Source organism: Arachis ipaensis, chromosome B6 (genome assembly GCF_059453495.1).
Source record: "Arachis ipaensis isolate K30076 ecotype BB chromosome B6, ASM5945349v1, whole genome shotgun sequence".
In the NCBI taxonomy this organism is placed as follows: Eukaryota; Viridiplantae; Streptophyta; class Magnoliopsida; order Fabales; family Fabaceae; genus Arachis; species Arachis ipaensis.
Window position 1 is genome coordinate 142,514,102 of NC_142441.1, and position 18,899 is coordinate 142,533,000.

An 18,899-nucleotide genomic window follows, 5' to 3' on the forward strand; every position below is an offset into this window, starting at 1 on the left:
TTTCTCTCAGCCTTCCGCTATCGTTCCAGCTCTTGCTCCAACTGCTCCAGACGCCCCTGGTGGCCATAGAACAAACCCATGAAGTCGGTCGCATGGGGCAGCCCTTCCTTTCCTGATCAATGTCCCTCAGAGGGGTTTCCCTTTGGGTCTTTTACCCCTGAAGGGCCTTCTTTGTTCTGGTTGATTACCCCTTGGTGGATGTCTATTGTTCTTTCGTTATTGCCAACGTCCTGATTCTCTTACTCAGAATCAGAAGCTGTGTTTCCATTCTCATTAAATTCGTCTGCCATTACTGGTTGATCTCTCGGGTCCCCGGCAACGGCGCCAATGTTACGTTAGGTAACCAGAGATTAATGGACTGGACTTGTAAGGTTGGCCCAATCGTCTGAAGGAAGAGGTCTCCGAGTAAGTTCACGTCAGGGAGCCGCCGTCCGACTTGTGTGTATGAAGGAGAGGGAGGTGGTACCTGCAAGGACACTTCGAGGCCTAAGTCAGCAAATGGCTTTACAGGTTTATAGAGTATTGGAACTTAGAGATACCTGAGGGGTGTCAGTGTATTTATAGTGGTGAACCAATAACCATCGTTGGAGTAGTTCCATCTTTTTAGGTGGATAACCGTCCTTTTATCTTAAGGAGGTTGAGATACGGCCCCTGGAAGTGGGTTGAAAGATTTTAGAGGCAGTTACTTATTTGAATAAGGGTTATTTGCCAGCTAATATTTGATCCCGACTTCCTTAGAGCAAGTCAATGTTGGTTCCGACTTCTTGTGAGGAGGTCGCTGAGTGAAAGCTAATCTTTGGATTGGACCTTTTATTTAGACCTGGGTTTTAGCGTTGGGATAGAGTATGAACAATTATATACACACATCTTATAAGATAATTTATTTTATTACTTGAAACTACATTTTTTTTAAATACATCTATGGGAGTTATATCCTAGATTATTATTCTCAAGTATCATAAGTGTTAGTTTGTTTAACATTAAAAGTTTTTTAAAATTATCTTTTATATTGCCAAAAAAATTACTAATGTATTTGGTTCATAATATATTTTCCTATACATGAATAATACATAAATTCTAAAACTATCTTCAATCTCAAGCTCAGTTATCGTTGGATCTGCCTCCACCTTTATAGCATCTTTCTTTATTCATCTTCTAGCTCTATCATCTCGATCTGTCTTACAACAAAAATTGTTTTGGCGAGATTCTGACAATCATCGACCACTTAGACCACTTTCTCACTTTCCATCTTGAAAAGAACCATTTTTTCAACTATATTCCTAGCATCAATTTCTCAAAAAATCTACTATACTATAAGGGGATGGAGGCTTCCAATCAGTCGCAATTCATGAGTGGGATGGAGGATGCATGGTATCTACAGAAGACCAACAATAAAATTAACGAAATGTTCAAGAGGTATAAAGATTAAGAGGAGAAAAAATAGCCTATCTTAGAGATGGATATATCACCTAACATTTATATGGTAACCGTCATAGATTTGAAAGAGATTTAATTTGTACCCAATTCTAGCCGAATTTGATATCTAGTTCATATATCTCGCGACTCATTTAGACTCTGTTTGGTTTATGTATGTATTAAGATATATAGATTGAGACAGGGACGGACTTAGAAGATTTATGTTAAAGGGCGAAAATAATATATATTATTATTAAAAGATATATTAATTTAAATTTTAAAAAATAAAAGTGCATATTAATTATTCGAATGAAAAAAAACTAAAAAATTACATATAATAAAATAAGATAAAAAATGTTTTTTAAAATATTTTATTATTATTTTTAAAAATAAAAAATATATATTCTAAATTAGTAAATTGATCAATTGACTTTAGAAATTTATATGCAACATAATTACATATAATAAAATAAAACGAAAGATAAACAAATAAATAATAAAGATTACTAAATTGAGAATAAAATAAAATATATAAATTTATGAAGGGAGTAAAAAATTAGATTAATATCTAAACTATAATTGTTTAAATTAAAATTTGTAATTAAAAATATCAAAAAGAGAAACAATAAAATTGAAAGATACATAGAGTTATAGAAAGTTATATAAAAAAAATAAAATATTTAAAATTTACCTTTTAACGAAAAGAAGATAACCACTAAAAAATAAATAAAAAAAGAAGGTTAAAAATATGAAACTAAGAAGAGGGTTTAAAAGAATAAAGGAGTGGTGACGACTGAGATTTAAGAATGAAAAAAGACTAAATTTGATTAGGTTAACTAATAGTCAAAAGCTCAAAATAATAGAAAGATAAAGTGGATTTGAAACTTTAAATAATTGAACTTAATTTATTTGTAGTGGAATCATTTAAAATTTAAAATGGAGACAGATTATATATGTATATTTTAAAAAAAATTTAAAATGAAACTGGGACAAGTGCCTAATACATTTAGGTCCGTGCTTGCATTGAGACATAAATAATTGAGACATAGACATAAAATATTTGTATTATTTATATATGGTATTTGAATATAATAGATATGACATTAAAATAATCCAAAAAAAATAATGTAGATCCGTATTCATTATTTCTTATTATTTTATTAAGACATAAAATACATATATTTTGGGGCAATTTACTTGAATAAAATGAAAGGGAGAAATCTTTACTCAAATGCAATAATTGCAATTCCTTTTCAGCAGTCTGATCATGCTACCGCGGATCCTGGTTGCCCTTGGACGTCCATCTCTTGCATGCCTCATGTTAGAATCGGGAATGACAGTCGGACTAGCATATGGCGGCCAGAGGCCTTCTGGGATAGGCGGATCGGAACAAACCCTTGCTTGTACACGTTGAACACGTCTCTCATACGATACACCTCATGAACATTTGAGGTCCAATTCAGACGCGAGTGAGCACAACATACAATGGCATGACAACATGGGTAATGCAAAGCCTGAAAGTACCCACAGTCGCATGTGTGGTCCTTAAGAGAAACTCGATAGCTACCAAACGAAAAGTTTCTAGTGGGTGTCGTCTCAGCCACTGTATACTCTGATTGGTGCCTGTCGTATAACGTGGCGGTGAAGCACCTAGAGTCTCTCATGTTCCGCTCTATTGCTTTCACCAACGCCTGACAAAATTCATGCCCAGTCCCCAGCTGTGCCTCTGCCATCTGTCCGCGAACCACGAATAGCTCAGCAAGCCTCCCGTATGTTGACTTAACCAATGAAGTTACCGGGAGGTTCCGAGTTCCCTTTAAGACATAATTCACACATTCACTAATATTGGTTGTCATGTGCCCAAACCGTCTCCCGCTATCCTGATGTTGGGTCCACTTGTCATATTCCATCCGATTGGCCCAATCACACATGGCTGGATTCTCAGTCCGCATAATGTCAAACCAGTAATAAAACTCTGCTTCGATCTTTGCATAGGCAGCATTCACCAACATCCTCCTTGCGTCTTTACCTTTGAAGCTTAGGCTAAAATTCGCCGCCACATGATGAATACAGAATGCTCGAAAAGCACGTGGAGGCAGCCAACCACCATCGGGGGCCTCAAGGGCAGCCTTGATGCCATTATGCCTGTCGGAGATAACAAGAATACCCTCCTGCTGCGTCACATGCTCTCCTAGGTTGGACAAGAAAAAGAACCATGACTCCGCATTTTCTCCCTCGACAAGGGCGAACGCTATTGGGAGGATGTTCGAGTTCCCATCCTGCGCTATTGCCAACAGCAACGTGCCTCCATATTTGCCATACAAGTGGGTACCGTCAATGCTCACGAGGGGCTTGCAATGTCGGAAGGCCTCAATGCAGGATGGAAACGTCCAGAAAAGACGATGAAAGTACAGTGTAGACTCATCGACCTGATCTCCAAGTCTAACAGGAGAAGTCTTAACACTGTAACTGTCCCGGCCATGGTGGACTGGACCCCTAGCATCCAACGTGGAAACTCGACATACGACTCTTCCCAATCTCCGTATATTTGTGCTATTGTCTTCTGTTTTGCCATCCAAACCTTCCTGTAACTAGGCTTGAATCCATAATCGGCTTCCGTTGCTTCTTGCAAGACCTTTACCGTTACCGCAGCATCCGTCCTAACCAACGGATAAATCCTCGCACAAATAACGTGGTAATCAAGCTTCCGGTGATCACTGAAAATAGAGGTGGCCAAGCAAGTGTGGGGACCATTGTACCTCCTAACCTCCCAAGTACCCTTTCGTGCATGAAGCGATATGCGAATCAACCAACTACAACCCTTGCCGAACTCCTTGCATTTTCCATGATACTTCAGATGATCCGACTCTAAGACTCTGTACTCAACACCTCGACGGATGCTATAGTCCTTCACACTTAAAACAGCTTCATCTTTATTATGAAATGATTGTCCAGTCTGAAATTCTGTAGAAGAACCCTCAATAGTTGTACCTCCGTCTGCCTGTTGCCCCAAAGCCTCCAAGTTTAAAGTGGAGAAGTGCGGCGGGTATTGCTGTGTGCCAGAACTTGAAGGGCCATGCTGTGTATGTGGATTGGCACCTGTGCCATCATCGCTGTCCCCAATTATATCTACAAGCTCCTGGTCTGAGTCATCGTCCCGCATTGCATTCTCAACTCGATCAGGTTCCCCGAACCCTTGAACATCGTGAATAATGCCAGGACCAGTATCCACCTCATATGTCTATTGCCGGACCCCACGATTCTCGAACGGTACAAAAGCAACTGCTTCCGTACGATCTAAATCAGCCGCAAAGGAAGGTGATGCAACCTGCGGAACAGTTGGTGCGGCCGCAGGCATCGAACTAGACGCACCGCCCATGGCAGTCGAGCTATGAACCGGAGCTGATGCCCCAGAACTATCGACACCAAACTCCAACTTCGCATACAGCTCGTGTATTCTGACCTCTGGAAAACTCCTAACACAATGAAACAGAACCCGAATATCTTTATCGGCCGCTATCACAAACGTCTCATACTTAACACCGGTCGACACAACTGCGATGGAAATCTTATAGAATAGCTTCTTCACCCACTTGCTCCCTAATACCCCACGCTTCTGCAAGATGTTGTTCTTTACATCTGACAAAGTACTTGATGAACTGATAAATATACTCAACGGTTCTCTGTCAGTGAACTTCACACCGTATTTTTTGCTTCTTTGAATTTTACCAGAGCAATGTACTAACACAAGAAAACTCTCTTCCTCACTTGCCATTGTAAAAATGCTCTTCTTCAACAGCTTGGTTCTCACTCATATATATAAAATTTTTCTCTTCATAAACCGTGGCAAAAAACAAAGGTTTTTGCATTTAAATATCCCTTCATAAACCGTGGCAAGTAACAATGTTTTATGTTCACAAAACGTCTGATTAGGAAACCACTATGACTTACCACGTTTATGATCAAAGTTCTCTCCTCATAAACCGTGGTTACTTCCCACGGTTTACGCGCATCTAGCTATATTCATAAACCGTGTTTACTTGCCATTGTTTATGTGTAAATTTTAAAACGTGGTAACTTACCACGGTTTACATAATAATGAAACAAGACACACAAATAAAGGAATTGTAATTATTACATTTAAGTAAAGATTTCTCTCAATCATTTTATTCAAGTAAATTACCCTATATTTTGTGTATATTTATGTATAAACATATCCTTATTTTTATGTCTCACAAACTAAACAATAAATACATCTTACTACTGCGTCTATGTCTTGTCCTGATACACATATCAAACAAACGGAGTGTTATGTCTCCAAAGGGGTAAGTAGGTGCGTTTGGGTCGATAATATCTATATTTTATGTTCAATTGGAGATACTTAGACCGTAACATGTTATTAATTAATTAGTATATTCAGTAGTAAATAAACATGCCTAGTTAGCATTTCACAGAACTATTGTGGTTGTTGAGCTTAACTGTCATTTACCTGCCATTCTATGAAAACCTAAAAAAATAAAGTAATAACTACAAGTCCTTTTCATTTACACTCATTAACTGACTATCAAAAGGTCAACTACTCCACCGTGCAATCGGTTCAATTCTCAACCACCTCAAATAATAATAATACATCATACATTGTTCATCATTATTATTTAATGTCTCTACATATATTTCTTTGCACTTACTTAGAAGTTAGAACCAATGTAAGGGCAATTGTTTTTTCATTTGCTTATAGCATATAACTTGTTGAAGTGAGAGAGAGAGTCCCAGTTTTGAACATTTCTTGCTCAAATGAGTATTCCAACCATATAGTTGCAGTTCGCATGTATGCACGTATATCCCCTTAATCAGGTTGAGATGCTCATTTGAGTAAGCAATGTTAAAAAAGTGGGGATAAGTGGTGGTTCTGACTTGTGAGTTGTGACACATCATAAGGTTAAGGGTTGGGCCAAATAATTTTAGTTTATACACAAAAAATTCATCTTTAAACACTATTTATTGCCTCTTTTTAAATGCTCGCGTTATACTATTTGTTACTTAAATTAAATACATTTTAATTTTTTTATTTATTTTATTTTATATTAATAATTCAGAATTTAAGATTTAAAATTCATAAAATTTCATATTTTTTTATTTTCTTTTTTTTAATATCAAGTTAATTTTCAATAAATGTTGTACTTTTTATTTTTTACTTAGCACATTAATATTTACTTATATAGAGGGACAAAATAGATATTTTAAATTTATTATTGGAAATATTTTCATGGAAAGAAATTTTATAATTTCACCTTTCACATAGAAATGAAAAATGCTTTGTAGATCGATGAGAATGTGCAATCATAGGAATGAAACCCTAGAGTACTACATATATTCCTTTTTCTAAATATCCGGTAAGTTCCTAAACCTTTTTCCACTGATGACTAAATAATAATTTTGGATCATATATTCAAAATTTAATGTATTCAGAGATATACATTGTATTAAGTTATATTAATTTTTTTAACTACATCGATTTATCTAAATTAAAGTAGATTTATTTTAAAATAGAGAGTATATATATATATATATATATATATATATATATATATATATATATATATAAATTCAATATTTTTCTAGAAAACACAGCTTCTTTCTACCTCTTCTCCAAAAGCATAATCTGATTTATTTTGTACGAGGTATCATTGTTTTGAAATAGACATAGTAGAAGATTCATCATAATAAAGAACCAAAAATTCGATCTAATCTGATGTTATATAGAATAATTTCTTGAATGATAATACAAATTTAAAATTTTGTCTTTTGCTTGGAGAGAAGAGAAGGAAGGAAAGTGGTTCAGTTTCTTATGAAGAGATTATTAATTAAGCACAATAAAATGATTATCTCTTTATTATTATTTATTTGATAGAAGCATTGCTTGTTAAGAGTGTCATTCTACAACGTGACAATACCTTGTCCATCCAGCAATGTAAGAAAAGATTATTCCCCTCTCTATCCAACTAAAGCAAACGTCTTCTTTAAGTACTTTGGTTACTCATCTCTTAATTATTATTATAATAAAAACTCAGATGAAGCATATGACTTTATGTTATATATATATTTCATCAGATCCCAATACTAACTGTCGTTTCATGACAGTTAAAATTTTCCAGCAATATGGCACATTTTGTATATACTTTTTTATACTCAATAATGGCAAACGAATATATATAGGTGAATTCTATCCAACCCCTCTAAAATAACATGTAAGTTACCCTTTATGATGTGTCACATTTTAATTGGTCATTACTTAACTATAGTTGGGTTATTTTGTAATTTATTATTTGAGATGGGTAATTATATAATTTCTTAAAATATTAAAATTCTTCCCCCGTTAATTGAAGCACGTTCTCACGCAATCTCTTTCTACATTGCATCATTTCTTAATGGGTCGTTGAATTCCCATGGCTCGTAACGTCCCTGTTCTTCCCAGTATAGCCAGCGCCGACTTCATTGCTATCTCTTGTCCTCTCACTCAATCCTTTTTTTTTTTTTTTTTTTTTTTTTTTGCCATAAATCACTCCTTACCAACATCAACATTATTAATGGTTAGTTCAGTTATTAAATTTTTTCATTAAAAAAATATATCTTTATTTAATTACAAGATGGAATATATATTCATATTTAAAATATAATATAATAAAATAAATCTATTTAAAATACTTAAAAGTATAATTAAAATCATGAATATATAAATATAATAATAAAATTTGTACTCTAAACAAGTAAACATATTTTTTATCATACATAAATTATTTAAAAAATAAATATATTATTAAAATTAATAATACAAATTTAAAATAATAAAATCTAACTTTTTTACCGTATTTTTTATAATATTTTTATTCTTTTAATTTACAATTTATTAGTACTTTATTATTTAATTAATGATTAAACAAATTATTTTTATAAAAAATTATTTTTTGTATTATCTTATAGAAGAGACCAATATAGTAGTTTAAAAAATAAAGTAAAAATAAAATTTTAAATAAAAAATATTTAATATTAAAATTTTAAATACAAAAATAATTTGTATAAATATTTAAAAGATAAATATAAAATATATGCTTAAATAAATAAAACAGATAAAATGGGAGTACTCATAAAAAATAAATAATTATTTTTTTCTCCTTTATTTATTTTAAACATGTATTTCATATTTATATCCTGAATATCTATATAATTTGTTTTTGTATTTAAAAATTTTAATATTAACTATTTTTTATTTAAAATATCATTTTTACATTAATTTTTAAATTGGTATATTGGTCTCTTCTTTAAGATTATACAAAAAATATTTCTCATGAAAATAATTTGTTTAATCATTAATTAAATAATAAAATATTAATAAATTAAAAATTAAAAGAATAAAAATACTATAAAAATTACTTGTAAGAAAATTGAATTTTATCATTTTAAATTTATGTTATTAATTTTAATAATTTATATTTTTTTTAAATAATTTATGTATGATAAAAGATATGTTTACTTGTTTAAAGTACAAATTTTATTATTATATTTGTATATTTCTGATTTTAATTATACTTTTAAGTACTCTGAATAAATTTATTATATTATATTATATTATATTTTACATATGAATATATATTTCATATATTATTTTTAATGAAAAAAATTTAATAACCAAACTAACCATTAATTATATTGGTAAAGAGTGATCCATGGCAAAAAAAAAAAAAAAAAAAAAGAGAGATTGAGTGAGAGGACATGAGATAGCAATGAAGTCGGTGCTGACTATACTGGGGAAGAACGAAGAAGTTACAAGCCATGGGAATTCAACGACTCGTCAATGAATGATGCACTGTAGAAAGAGATTGCGTGAAAGGCGGGTAGAATTTTAATATTTTAAGAAATTATACAATTACCCATCTCAAATAATAAATTACAAAATAACCCAACTATAGTTAAGATAATAACCAATTAAAGTGTGATACATCATGAAGGGTAACTTACATGTTATTTTAGAGGGGGTAAGGTAGAATTCACCATATATATATATATAGAGAGAGAGATTAATTAAGCAATTTATAAGAATTTTATAAATTATTTATTCTATATGTATATAAAAAATTAAAAATAAAATGACAAATAAATTTTAAAAATTTACACTATTTTAGACATATTAGTTCTTTAAAAAAAAATACCAATAACATTTTTTATGATATCAAATGTGGATATACTATCTTTACATTAGTCTCTATAATTAAAATAGAAGATCTTAATTTGAATTAATTTATCTAAATTTATTATTTTAGATGATTTTATTATTATTTTTTTTTCTTTAACAACTAATCTGTCCAAAATGTAAATCCTCACAAATTCTGAGGTTTATTTGTCATTTTACTCAAAAATCAATTACTAAATTAGTTATTATACATGTTAAAATATAAATTATACATTAAAAATAGGTTAAACAATAATTAATTTGATCGATAACTGAATTTTAGTGTGCAGTTAGTATTTTTGTTTATGAATTGTTTATCTAAAGAGTCTTCACAATGAGACAGAAGAATCAAATTGCTGGCATCAATTCTAGTGGGTAGAACATTATTATTTTACAATTCAAAAAGGGGAAGATTCAAAGAAGAAAAGGGAAGATGCAATAGCGTATTCAACTAGTAACTTACGCAATCCCAATTCTGAAGAGAAAAAGTTGTCATGCATCACAGAAACCATGGCAGGAATTGAACTCGCCTTATCAGAAAGCAAAGCATCAAGGTTACTTCTTCATAAACAACTTCACTCATTTCACCAATGTAACCACCTTTTTTATCAACATCCAAACAGTGTATGTAGCTATGGAGAAGAAAACGCCTCTTATATCCTTGGATTCAACATTACACGCAACTTTGCTACTCCTTGCATTAGTTTTCATCCAAGGTATGCTTACTATGCAAATTCTCCATTCTACCGCACCTTTTGCACCACATCCTAGAGATTATACTTATATCCAAAAATTGTGACATTGTATTTGATATTCTAAATTTCTAATGCATAGTTAAACGAGTTTTCTTTTTTAGAAATATGTTAGGTAAAGGTGAGAAAATATGGAAATAAAAGATAAAGACAAGATATAAAACACTGTTTTTATTTGTCTCTAATGTTTTGATTATTTTTACATATCCTAAAAATTGAAAATTGTTATCAAATTATCAACTATCAAGACACACTAGCATGAGATAAATTTAAGCTAAATAAATTTATGTATAAATTACAGAGGTGCAAGGAATTGGTGTTAATTATGGCACAATAGCAGATAACCTTCCTCCACCAGCTGAAGTAGCAAAATTCCTCTCAAAATCCACCATCATTAACCGGGTGAGACTCTTCGATGCCAACCCCGAACTCCTACGCGCTTTTAAGGACACAAGAATCGAGGTCACAATAACCGTCCCTAACAACCAAATCCCACGTGTAACTAACTTAACCGTTGCACGTGAATGGGTCCAAACCAACGTCCAACCGTTCATCCCTTCAACTAAATTAGTTAGAATTCTCGTTGGCAACGAAGTGTTGTCCACTGCCAACAAACTTTTAATTAGCAACTTAGTCCCTGCAATGCAAACACTCCACGTGGCACTTGTTGAGCTCTCAATAGATAGCCACATAAAAGTTACCACACCACACTCTCTGGGCATTTTGGTAAATTCAACTACACCTTCCGGTGCGAGATTTAGGCAAGGCTATGATACTCATGTGATTAAACCAATGCTTAGTTTTCTTAGAGATTCGAATTCACCATTCATGGTTAACCCTTACCCATTCTTTGGATTTTCCGTTGATACCCTTGATTATGCACTTTTCTTACCCAATTCTGGCATGGTTGATGACGTCACTCATCTACGTTACACCAACATGTTGGATGCACAACTTGATTCTGTTTATTCTGCCATGAAGGTTTTGGGATTCGAAGATGTTGAGATTGTGATCGGTGAAACGGGCTGGCCCACTAAGGGAGACCCGGCCCAAATTGGTGTGGATCCAATGAGTGCTTCGGAGTACAATGGGAATCTCATACGTCATGTCACTTCCGGGGTTGGAACTCCTCTCATGCCTAACCGGACTTTTGAGACTTATATTTTTGCTTTGTTTGATGAGAACTTGAAACCCGGCCCAACATGCGAAAGGAATTTTGGGCTTTTCTGGCCCAATATGACTCCTGTCTATGACATTCATATAATGAGGAACACTGCCATTGGGGTTGCTCATTATCGTCATAAATCACGTTTAATAATCATGGTTATTTTAAGCTTCATTGGTTCCTGGCGGGGTTCAATATTTTTGTAGGTTCAATATCTTGCAAACTGGAGTATTTAAAGAAGGTTCAATTTGTGATCACTTGAATTTTATCATTGGAATGAGGGAGATAAAAGAATGCAACTCAGAAACCAATGGTAAAAGCTACAATCTATGGGACCGTTTGACTTTTGGAATGCTCCATTATAAATAGACCTGCTCCGGGTACTATTGGATCTATATTTTGCTGGAAGAAGAAATACATGTACCTCTCGGAACAGTATCGTCGCATATAAGCAAAAGAAAAAGGTAAATGGGAACTTTAATTTTGACATGCTCAGTCGAATACTTGTATTCTATTCGTATACTTAAGTATTCTACTCAAATTGGACTGCAGATATTTTTAGTGGAAATCATACGTCAAAACTACATTTTGGCCATATGTTTATTACTTGTAAAAGACATATACTCTTTCTTTTGTAGGAACAATAAGAGCATTATCTACAGACTACAGCATTGATATGGAAGCCATAGCAGAATTGGATATTTTGGATGCAGAGACACCAAAAAAACAGACAGTATGCCACACACCTTTGATGCAACTCATGCAAGCACGCAACCATGTCTACAAACAATGACAATATCGCTTGGGGTGGTGTTCACAGCTGTTGGTGGTAGCAAAATGTTCCTGAAGCCTCTTAAGCCGCATTTGGTAACTAGAACAGAAATGAAAAACACTAATGCTAGGTTAACAACTTTTGTTGTACAAGCTTGAGAAGCTCACGTATTTGTGTTTATCCATATATTTGAGTTACTAATATATATAAATACGAAAACTTCTCAAACCAATAGTTTTAAAATAAAAGAAATACTATTTAGTGAATAAAAAACATGCAAAAGAAGAATAAAATTTACATCCTTTTCTATAAATGTACTTCATAGTTCATATGTGAGTATAATAATATTATACCAGTATGGAAGAAAATGAGGAATTCAAAATATATTTGCAAAATTTCCTATATACTAAATTAAATATAATTACTCCATTTAAGAGGATCATAAATGAGAATAGATCTATAAAAAATTAATAAAATCCTCAAACATATCTCTCCTATAAAGTGGTAAAAGAATAAAAGTTAGAGTTATACATATTTCCCTGAACCATACTCTATAAATCTCTTCATTTCCTCCTCCACTTCAAATCTCTTAAACCTCTCCCTTCTCACTACCTATTTCCTGAAGCATGCTCTCTTTCAAAAAAAGTATACCGATGCTAGTCTTTCTTGTATACATCTTGTGTGATCAAATTTCAAATGTAATGGACCATAAATTTGGAGCTGAGCAAAGGAAACTAGAAATCTTCAGAATATACTTGATTTAAACCATTTTCCTAGTAGGTGCATATCCGGGGAGTACAGTGAAAATGGTAGCTATCCCAACGACTAAGGAGTGAAAAATTGAGTTATATAGTATGTGCATTGTGTATGAATAGATTTTCCCAAGGTTGTGTTTTGCCAAGATATACAGCCAAAAGCAGTTCTGAAACAGGCTGGGAATCAATTTGCTTCCGAGATGCGCTGCATACAAGGCCAGTTAAACTCACATATGTCACGTGAGGAACTGCCATCGTTGTCTTTCAAGTTTGTGTCTGCATTATGCTTCACTAAATACTCAGCTATTGCTTCCCGCTCACAGACAACGGCGTAATGCAGTGGTGTTTGTCCATCATTATCCTTATAAAAGTATAACACACGACAATATAAGCAAATTTTCAAATTCAGCAATTGGGAAATAAGTAAAAATGCATAGAACGGTCTTCTACTGCACATGCTAAACTTTGAGTGTTAGTTAAGCAACTATTGCAATAAGGAATAACACTTAATTTAACATTCAAGCTAGCTTCCATCCTGTTTCCATTCCTCTAAAACTCTAAAGCATATAGATTAGCTCAAATATGTTAAGTACTTAAATTGGAATGTTTTGAATTGCAATATATGAAATACCTTGGCATTAATATCAGCATTCCTGCTAATAAGTAGCTCTGTGACATTAAGGTGGCCACGATCCACGGCCCAGTGTAATGGTGTCCGACCTTCACTGTCTGCAATCACTCTCATTAATCAAATATTGAGAAAGGGAAAGCATAATAGCAAACTAAATGATTTGATATAGTGTTGTAGCACAGAAAAATGAAAAAAAAAAAATCCTTTATGACTATAGGAAACCGATGGTTAAATCACTGGCAATAAAACAGCATAAACAATATTCCTGGTAATACCAAAGAGGAATCTTTTCGGGAGATCAATGGCGATCTAGAAGAGCAATTTATCTACTAATATCAGATATAATGTGATGATGACCAATGCTGTAGCACAACTACCATTTTCAAAAAAAAAAATTGAAAACCTGTTTCATAAAATAATTTGTTGAGAGAATGTACTATGAAGGACAAAAAAAATACAATTTTACTATAGCTACTTCATTTATTACGAATCAAAACTCCCCATTTTCAAAAGACAACTGGGAATCATCCATGTTACTCAAATGTGCAAAATACAGTGTGAGACAAGGACAAATGAAAGACTAAAATGAAAAATTGAACATGTAGCAACAAAATGTTCATAACTGCCAAGCTCAAGCTATGCTTGCCAAGCAATGCTACCAAAAGTAATTAGCAATGGTACTTAATGCTTGGCACAGGCCATTATGATAACCTCATTCCACTTAACAACCAGACAAGCATCATTTCACAATTTTCAGCACACTTGTGAGTTGTGATTGATAAGTAAAAGGGGAATGGAAATAGCTATGAATAACTCACCCTTGACATTCACTGAAACACCATTTTCAACACACTTGAGTAGATTAACCGCATCCCCTTCTCTGGCAAATCCATGAATGGCGTCCATTTTCCTAAAGAAAATAGGGAAACAATATCTGTCAATTTTCTGTTCTTTATACAAACTATACCTTTTGAATAAAGCTCCCCATTTTAAGTTTTATAATTGCTCAAAAATTCACAGGATATATTGGTTATTGGTTCTTGATATATTAGAATACAATAAAATAGAAGCACAGAAAGATTCAACAACAATTATTTGTAAAACTTAAATTAGCCCATAAACTTCTTCACTAGAATAGAGAGGATCGCTGATGCTTTCAAACATAAATAAAAATGCGAGTAGGTGACATACAAGAAAGGCAAATGGGAAAGTAGACAGATAAATACTAGTATTGTCAACAAGGATGGAAATTCTTCGTCCCCGAATTATGTCCCCTTCTCTATAATCCCACTAATCACCTCATGCCACATGGAAATAAGTAGTATACGAATTTGGAAAGTGCATAAAACTGTTAATGTTTTACACTGCTTATCTTCAACATTGCAAGAGATGAGTAGTGGATCCGAAACAGAACCTGACGTGGAACAGTTTCAAGGTAAGCACATATAACTATGTCTGAGTCTCAATCCTAGTTCAAAGTAGTTAATTAAGGTAGAGATGTGGAATACAAGAGAAATAATATAAAAAAAAAGATATATCAAGTGGAAAACTGTAATGAAATAAATCCCTAAAAGGTCCTGTAATGTCAACAGAAAAGTAGAAGAAATTAAACCCATTAATATAAAAAAAAGATATATCAAGTGGAAAACTGTAATGTGAAACAATATGCATGGATGGATATAAAACTACTTACAAAGCATGACCACCTCTATTAATTGAATTTTCATACAACTGAAAGTTCTAAGAATCTTACAAGTCACTACCAGAGTCCTCTTCAAACACGAAGCTGCTGAATACTGGTCCCATTGGTCCCTTAGACTCTGAACCAGAGCCGCCACTGTCACCATCACTGCCTTTGTCCCTCTGTCATTGAAACAACAATTAGAGACTGATCACATTCATTTTAAATATACCATTCTCCATTTTGACAAAAGATACAGCAATTCATCTAATAAATAACACGATAAACATCTTATTAGATCACCGAAAGTGAAGCTCCATCAAGCCATGAGGGATATAGCTCTGTAACAATATCAATGTACTTCTGCATCGCATCTTCAGGAGTCATAGCACCCAATTTTTGCCATGCTTGCCTGTAAAAATGGTTGCCAAATAAAATAAAAGAAGAATATGACAAAACAAAAAAGAAAAGAACCATATTGAATCAGCTACAATCCCAAAAAGGCATATAATTAAGAGTTTAACTAACAAGATCCCCAAGCTTTTATATATTTCTTATACAATAAATACTTGGAAAACTCGGAATTCTTAATTTTCCAGCACAAATTTTCTACATCTAACACCATAAGTGAGCTACTATATATAAATAGAAACTTAAAAAAGCACACTTCCATTAATTTTTAGCATCCAATGAAAACATTAAGCCTAAAATGCTACTAGCCAAAAATCAACGGCAATGGCAAGAAAGAAGAAAAAAGCACACTACCATTTCGCTCGAGCCGTCATTTTCAGCGCTGAGGGTTGCGGCACACTACAGGGACCTTCGGTGGCAATCTTGTAAAGCCCATAGAGCTGCAGCTGCACATCCGTCGACACCTTCTGAGATCGCTGATCCGCCGCCGCGGCCGCAACAAACGCGGTCGCAGCACTGAACGCCTCATCGAGTTCCGTGCTCTCCACGCCTTCCCAATCGTCGTCGTCGTCACTGTCGCTGCCCACTCCACTGTGAGTCGGGCTCCCCTGCTCAGCCGATACGGACTCGGTCTCGTCAGCATCGGACCTTGTGAAAGTGGTCCCAAGCCCAGGTCCAGGAACGGCACCGGTTGTGTGAGGTTCGGGAGGGGAGGCGCGAGTGTCGTGCTTGGTGGCGAGGACGGAGGAGATGAGCTTGGCGATGAGGAAAGAGACAATGAGGCCGACGAAGATGGATTGGAGGAGGGGCTGCCACTCAGCCATGGCGGAAACCCTAGAAATGGAGGGAGGGTTACGGAAAATGAAGACTAGGGGTAGAGGATGGTCATTTTGGTTTTGGATTGAGAAAATCGAGGAAGATTGGAAAGGAAGGGATTTCCGATACTGAAGCACTTATAGCGGAGGAAGGGCAGGGAAAGCTGTTTTCTGCTATGCTGTTGGAGAAATATTTGCACCTCAGTAAAGTTTAGTTACTATCTGTTCTAAAAATATTGACTTACAAAAGGGATTTGTTTTAAAATAAATTTAATATTTATGGATTTGTGTTCTTTTAAAAAATTTATATTTCTTTATACTATGTTAATTATAACGATGACAACATGGGACTAATATCAGCACGTTTGTACTATCAAGGAACAAATGTATAATATCATCTTAGTTATTATACAAAAGAAATCATTTTATCAGAATTTGATATATATATATATATATATATATATAAGAAAATTATATGGTAGATTTAAAGATTTGTTTACTTAAACCACACTTTCTAAAGCCACACTTTTCACTTAAAACCGTAACTCTTCACAAAGAAAAACGTCACCTAATGGAAAAAAGTAAATTAGAAGATTTAAGAGAAGAAATAATTAAGTTATCAAAATTAATAGATCAAAAATTAATGATTTTAACTAATGTTAACTGTAATGACACCGAATTTTTAAAATCAATACAAAATGATTTTTCTCAAAATCTTTATTTTACTATAAGTTTTATTGAAGGACTTCAAAAACCTGAAAAAACTTATTTTTCACACGGAATTTCTAAGAAATGTTACCATGGAAATGATTCCCCACATCTTTATCATACTTTTAACTCACAATTAAATTCTATAGTAGATATGCTTGAAGAAATATTCGTATCTATAAAATTTCAAAGAAATAAGGAAAAAGAAAATTCCAAAGAAGAAAATTTTCAAAATATAATCAACATAACAGATTTAAAAGTAAAACCACCACTAAAATTATGAATATTGAAGAAAAATTAGAAGAAGTTACAATGCTTTTTAAACAATTAAAAATGGCTCAAGAAAATAATATTATGGAACAGAGATTTCAGATAGAAGAAGAATTAGTGAATTCTGAAAATATAGAAAATGAATAACACATCCTAGATTATTCAAGTGACGAAGAACCAGCAATTCCAATACAAGTAAAAAATGAAGCTGGAACATCTAGGGATAATCAATCTCAATTTAAATGGGAAACAGGTTTTGATAATTATGCTTTTAAAAAAGGATTTATAAATAAAGATTCAAAATATACAAAAACACCATCAAAATACGTTCCTAAAATCCAGAAAATGGAAGGAGAAAGAATGCTCGATTTAGACTGTAAAAAGAATGAAAAAGAAATTTTCGAAAACTGGTTGAATTCCTTCTTATTAGAAGCCTTTACTAATCCAAAACTTAATGAATTATCTGGAAGAGATATTTGGAATTACATAGGGTTTCATACTAAAGGAGCTATAAGAGATTATATGACATCAATAGAAAACCAAATAATAGAAGAATTAGCAACAAAAACAACAGCTTATGATAAGATATTATATATAATGATGATTCTATATAAAGAATTTTTTGGAAAAAATATTATAGATCATAAACAAGAAGTCTATAATAAAGAATATCAAGAAGCAAAAAATCATTTAGCTAACATTCAGATATATGACCTATGTAATGTGGAGTCTTATATATGTGAATATAGAATACATTATTACAAATTAAAAGAAGAAGATAAAAATCATTATCTTAGTATGTATATAACAAAACTTCCATATCCTACTAATGAATTTATTATGGGAAGATTTATAAGAGAAATAAATAGAGGAACAATTGAAAATAATTTTGGTGGAGCAACCTCTGCAATAAGAGAGGAAATAAAAGAACGTTGTATGCAAGAAGCAACTCAAAAAAGATTTGCAAATATAATTAGAATTTGCTGTCAGGATAATGAAGAGATACCTCAAAAATATGGTCTTAATAAAAATTTTCAAAGAAAAAGAAAATATCAATTTAGAAAAAGAAAATACTATCCAAACTGGAGAAAAAAGAGGTATTTTAGAAAAAGAAATAACAATAAAAATAAAAGACAAAAAAGTGATTATTGCCCGAATAAAAAAGAAAATTGTAAGTGTTGGTATTACCAAGAAGAAGGACACTATGCAAATGAATGTCCGAAAAAGAAGGATAAAAAGGATCTTACTAAACAAATAGAAATTGCTAAGTCCTGTTTCATGGAACCATTAGAAGAA

The 18,899-nt window shown here is 33.0% G+C and overlaps 3 protein-coding genes across 3 annotated transcripts; 1 reads left to right on the forward strand and 2 right to left on the reverse strand.

Moving 5' to 3' along the window:
* Positions 1-2,732: 2,732 nt before the first annotated feature.
* Positions 2,733-4,579, reverse strand: LOC148563000 (uncharacterized). Its single transcript, XM_088491119.1, has 2 exons — positions 3,998-4,579; positions 2,733-3,845 (listed from the first exon to the last, which is right to left on the reverse strand). The coding sequence occupies exons 1-2, from the start codon at positions 4,577-4,579 to the stop codon at positions 2,733-2,735; spliced, it is 1,695 nt and encodes a 564-aa protein (XP_088347245.1).
* Positions 4,580-9,993: 5,414 nt separating this feature from the next.
* On the forward strand, positions 9,994-12,479 carry LOC107647558 (O-Glycosyl hydrolases family 17 protein). The gene is made up of 3 exons (XM_021105064.2): positions 9,994-10,359; positions 10,697-12,024; positions 12,199-12,479. The coding sequence occupies exons 1-2, from the start codon at positions 10,278-10,280 to the stop codon at positions 11,764-11,766; spliced, it is 1,152 nt and encodes a 383-aa protein (XP_020960723.1). The 5' UTR covers positions 9,994-10,277; the 3' UTR covers positions 11,767-12,024; positions 12,199-12,479.
* Positions 12,480-12,737: 258 nt separating this feature from the next.
* LOC107605229 (acyl-CoA-binding domain-containing protein 1) lies at positions 12,738-16,942 on the reverse strand. The gene is made up of 6 exons (XM_088491564.1): positions 16,165-16,942; positions 15,703-15,811; positions 15,472-15,581; positions 14,537-14,628; positions 13,719-13,816; positions 12,738-13,448 (listed from the first exon to the last, which is right to left on the reverse strand). Exons 1-6 carry the CDS (start codon positions 16,632-16,634, stop codon positions 13,272-13,274), a joined length of 1,056 nt encoding a protein of 351 aa, XP_088347690.1. The 5' UTR covers positions 16,635-16,942; the 3' UTR covers positions 12,738-13,271.
* Between the last annotated feature and the right edge of the window lie 1,957 nt (positions 16,943-18,899).

Excerpts from the sequence above, each read along its gene's own strand:
- LOC148563000 (XM_088491119.1), bottom strand. The coding sequence starts at position 4,579 with ATGCGGGACGATGACTCAGACCAGGAGCTTGTAGATATAATTGGGGAC. Across the intron at positions 3,846-3,997 it reads TCAAGCCTAGTTACAGGAAG|GTCGATGAGTCTACACTGTA; the intron begins GTTTGGATGGCA and ends CTTGGAGATCAG.
- LOC107647558 (XM_021105064.2), top strand. The coding sequence starts at position 10,278 with ATGGAGAAGAAAACGCCTCTTATATCCTTGGATTCAACATTACACGCA. Across the intron at positions 10,360-10,696 it reads TGCATTAGTTTTCATCCAAG|AGGTGCAAGGAATTGGTGTT; the intron begins GTATGCTTACTA and ends TATAAATTACAG.
- LOC107605229 (XM_088491564.1), bottom strand. The coding sequence starts at position 16,634 with ATGGCTGAGTGGCAGCCCCTCCTCCAATCCATCTTCGTCGGCCTCATT. Across the intron at positions 13,817-14,536 it reads TGTTTCAGTGAATGTCAAGG|ACAGTGAAGGTCGGACACCA; the intron begins GTGAGTTATTCA and ends GAGTGATTGCAG. Across the intron at positions 13,449-13,718 it reads ATGCTGATATTAATGCCAAG|GATAATGATGGACAAACACC; the intron begins GTATTTCATATA and ends TACTTTTATAAG.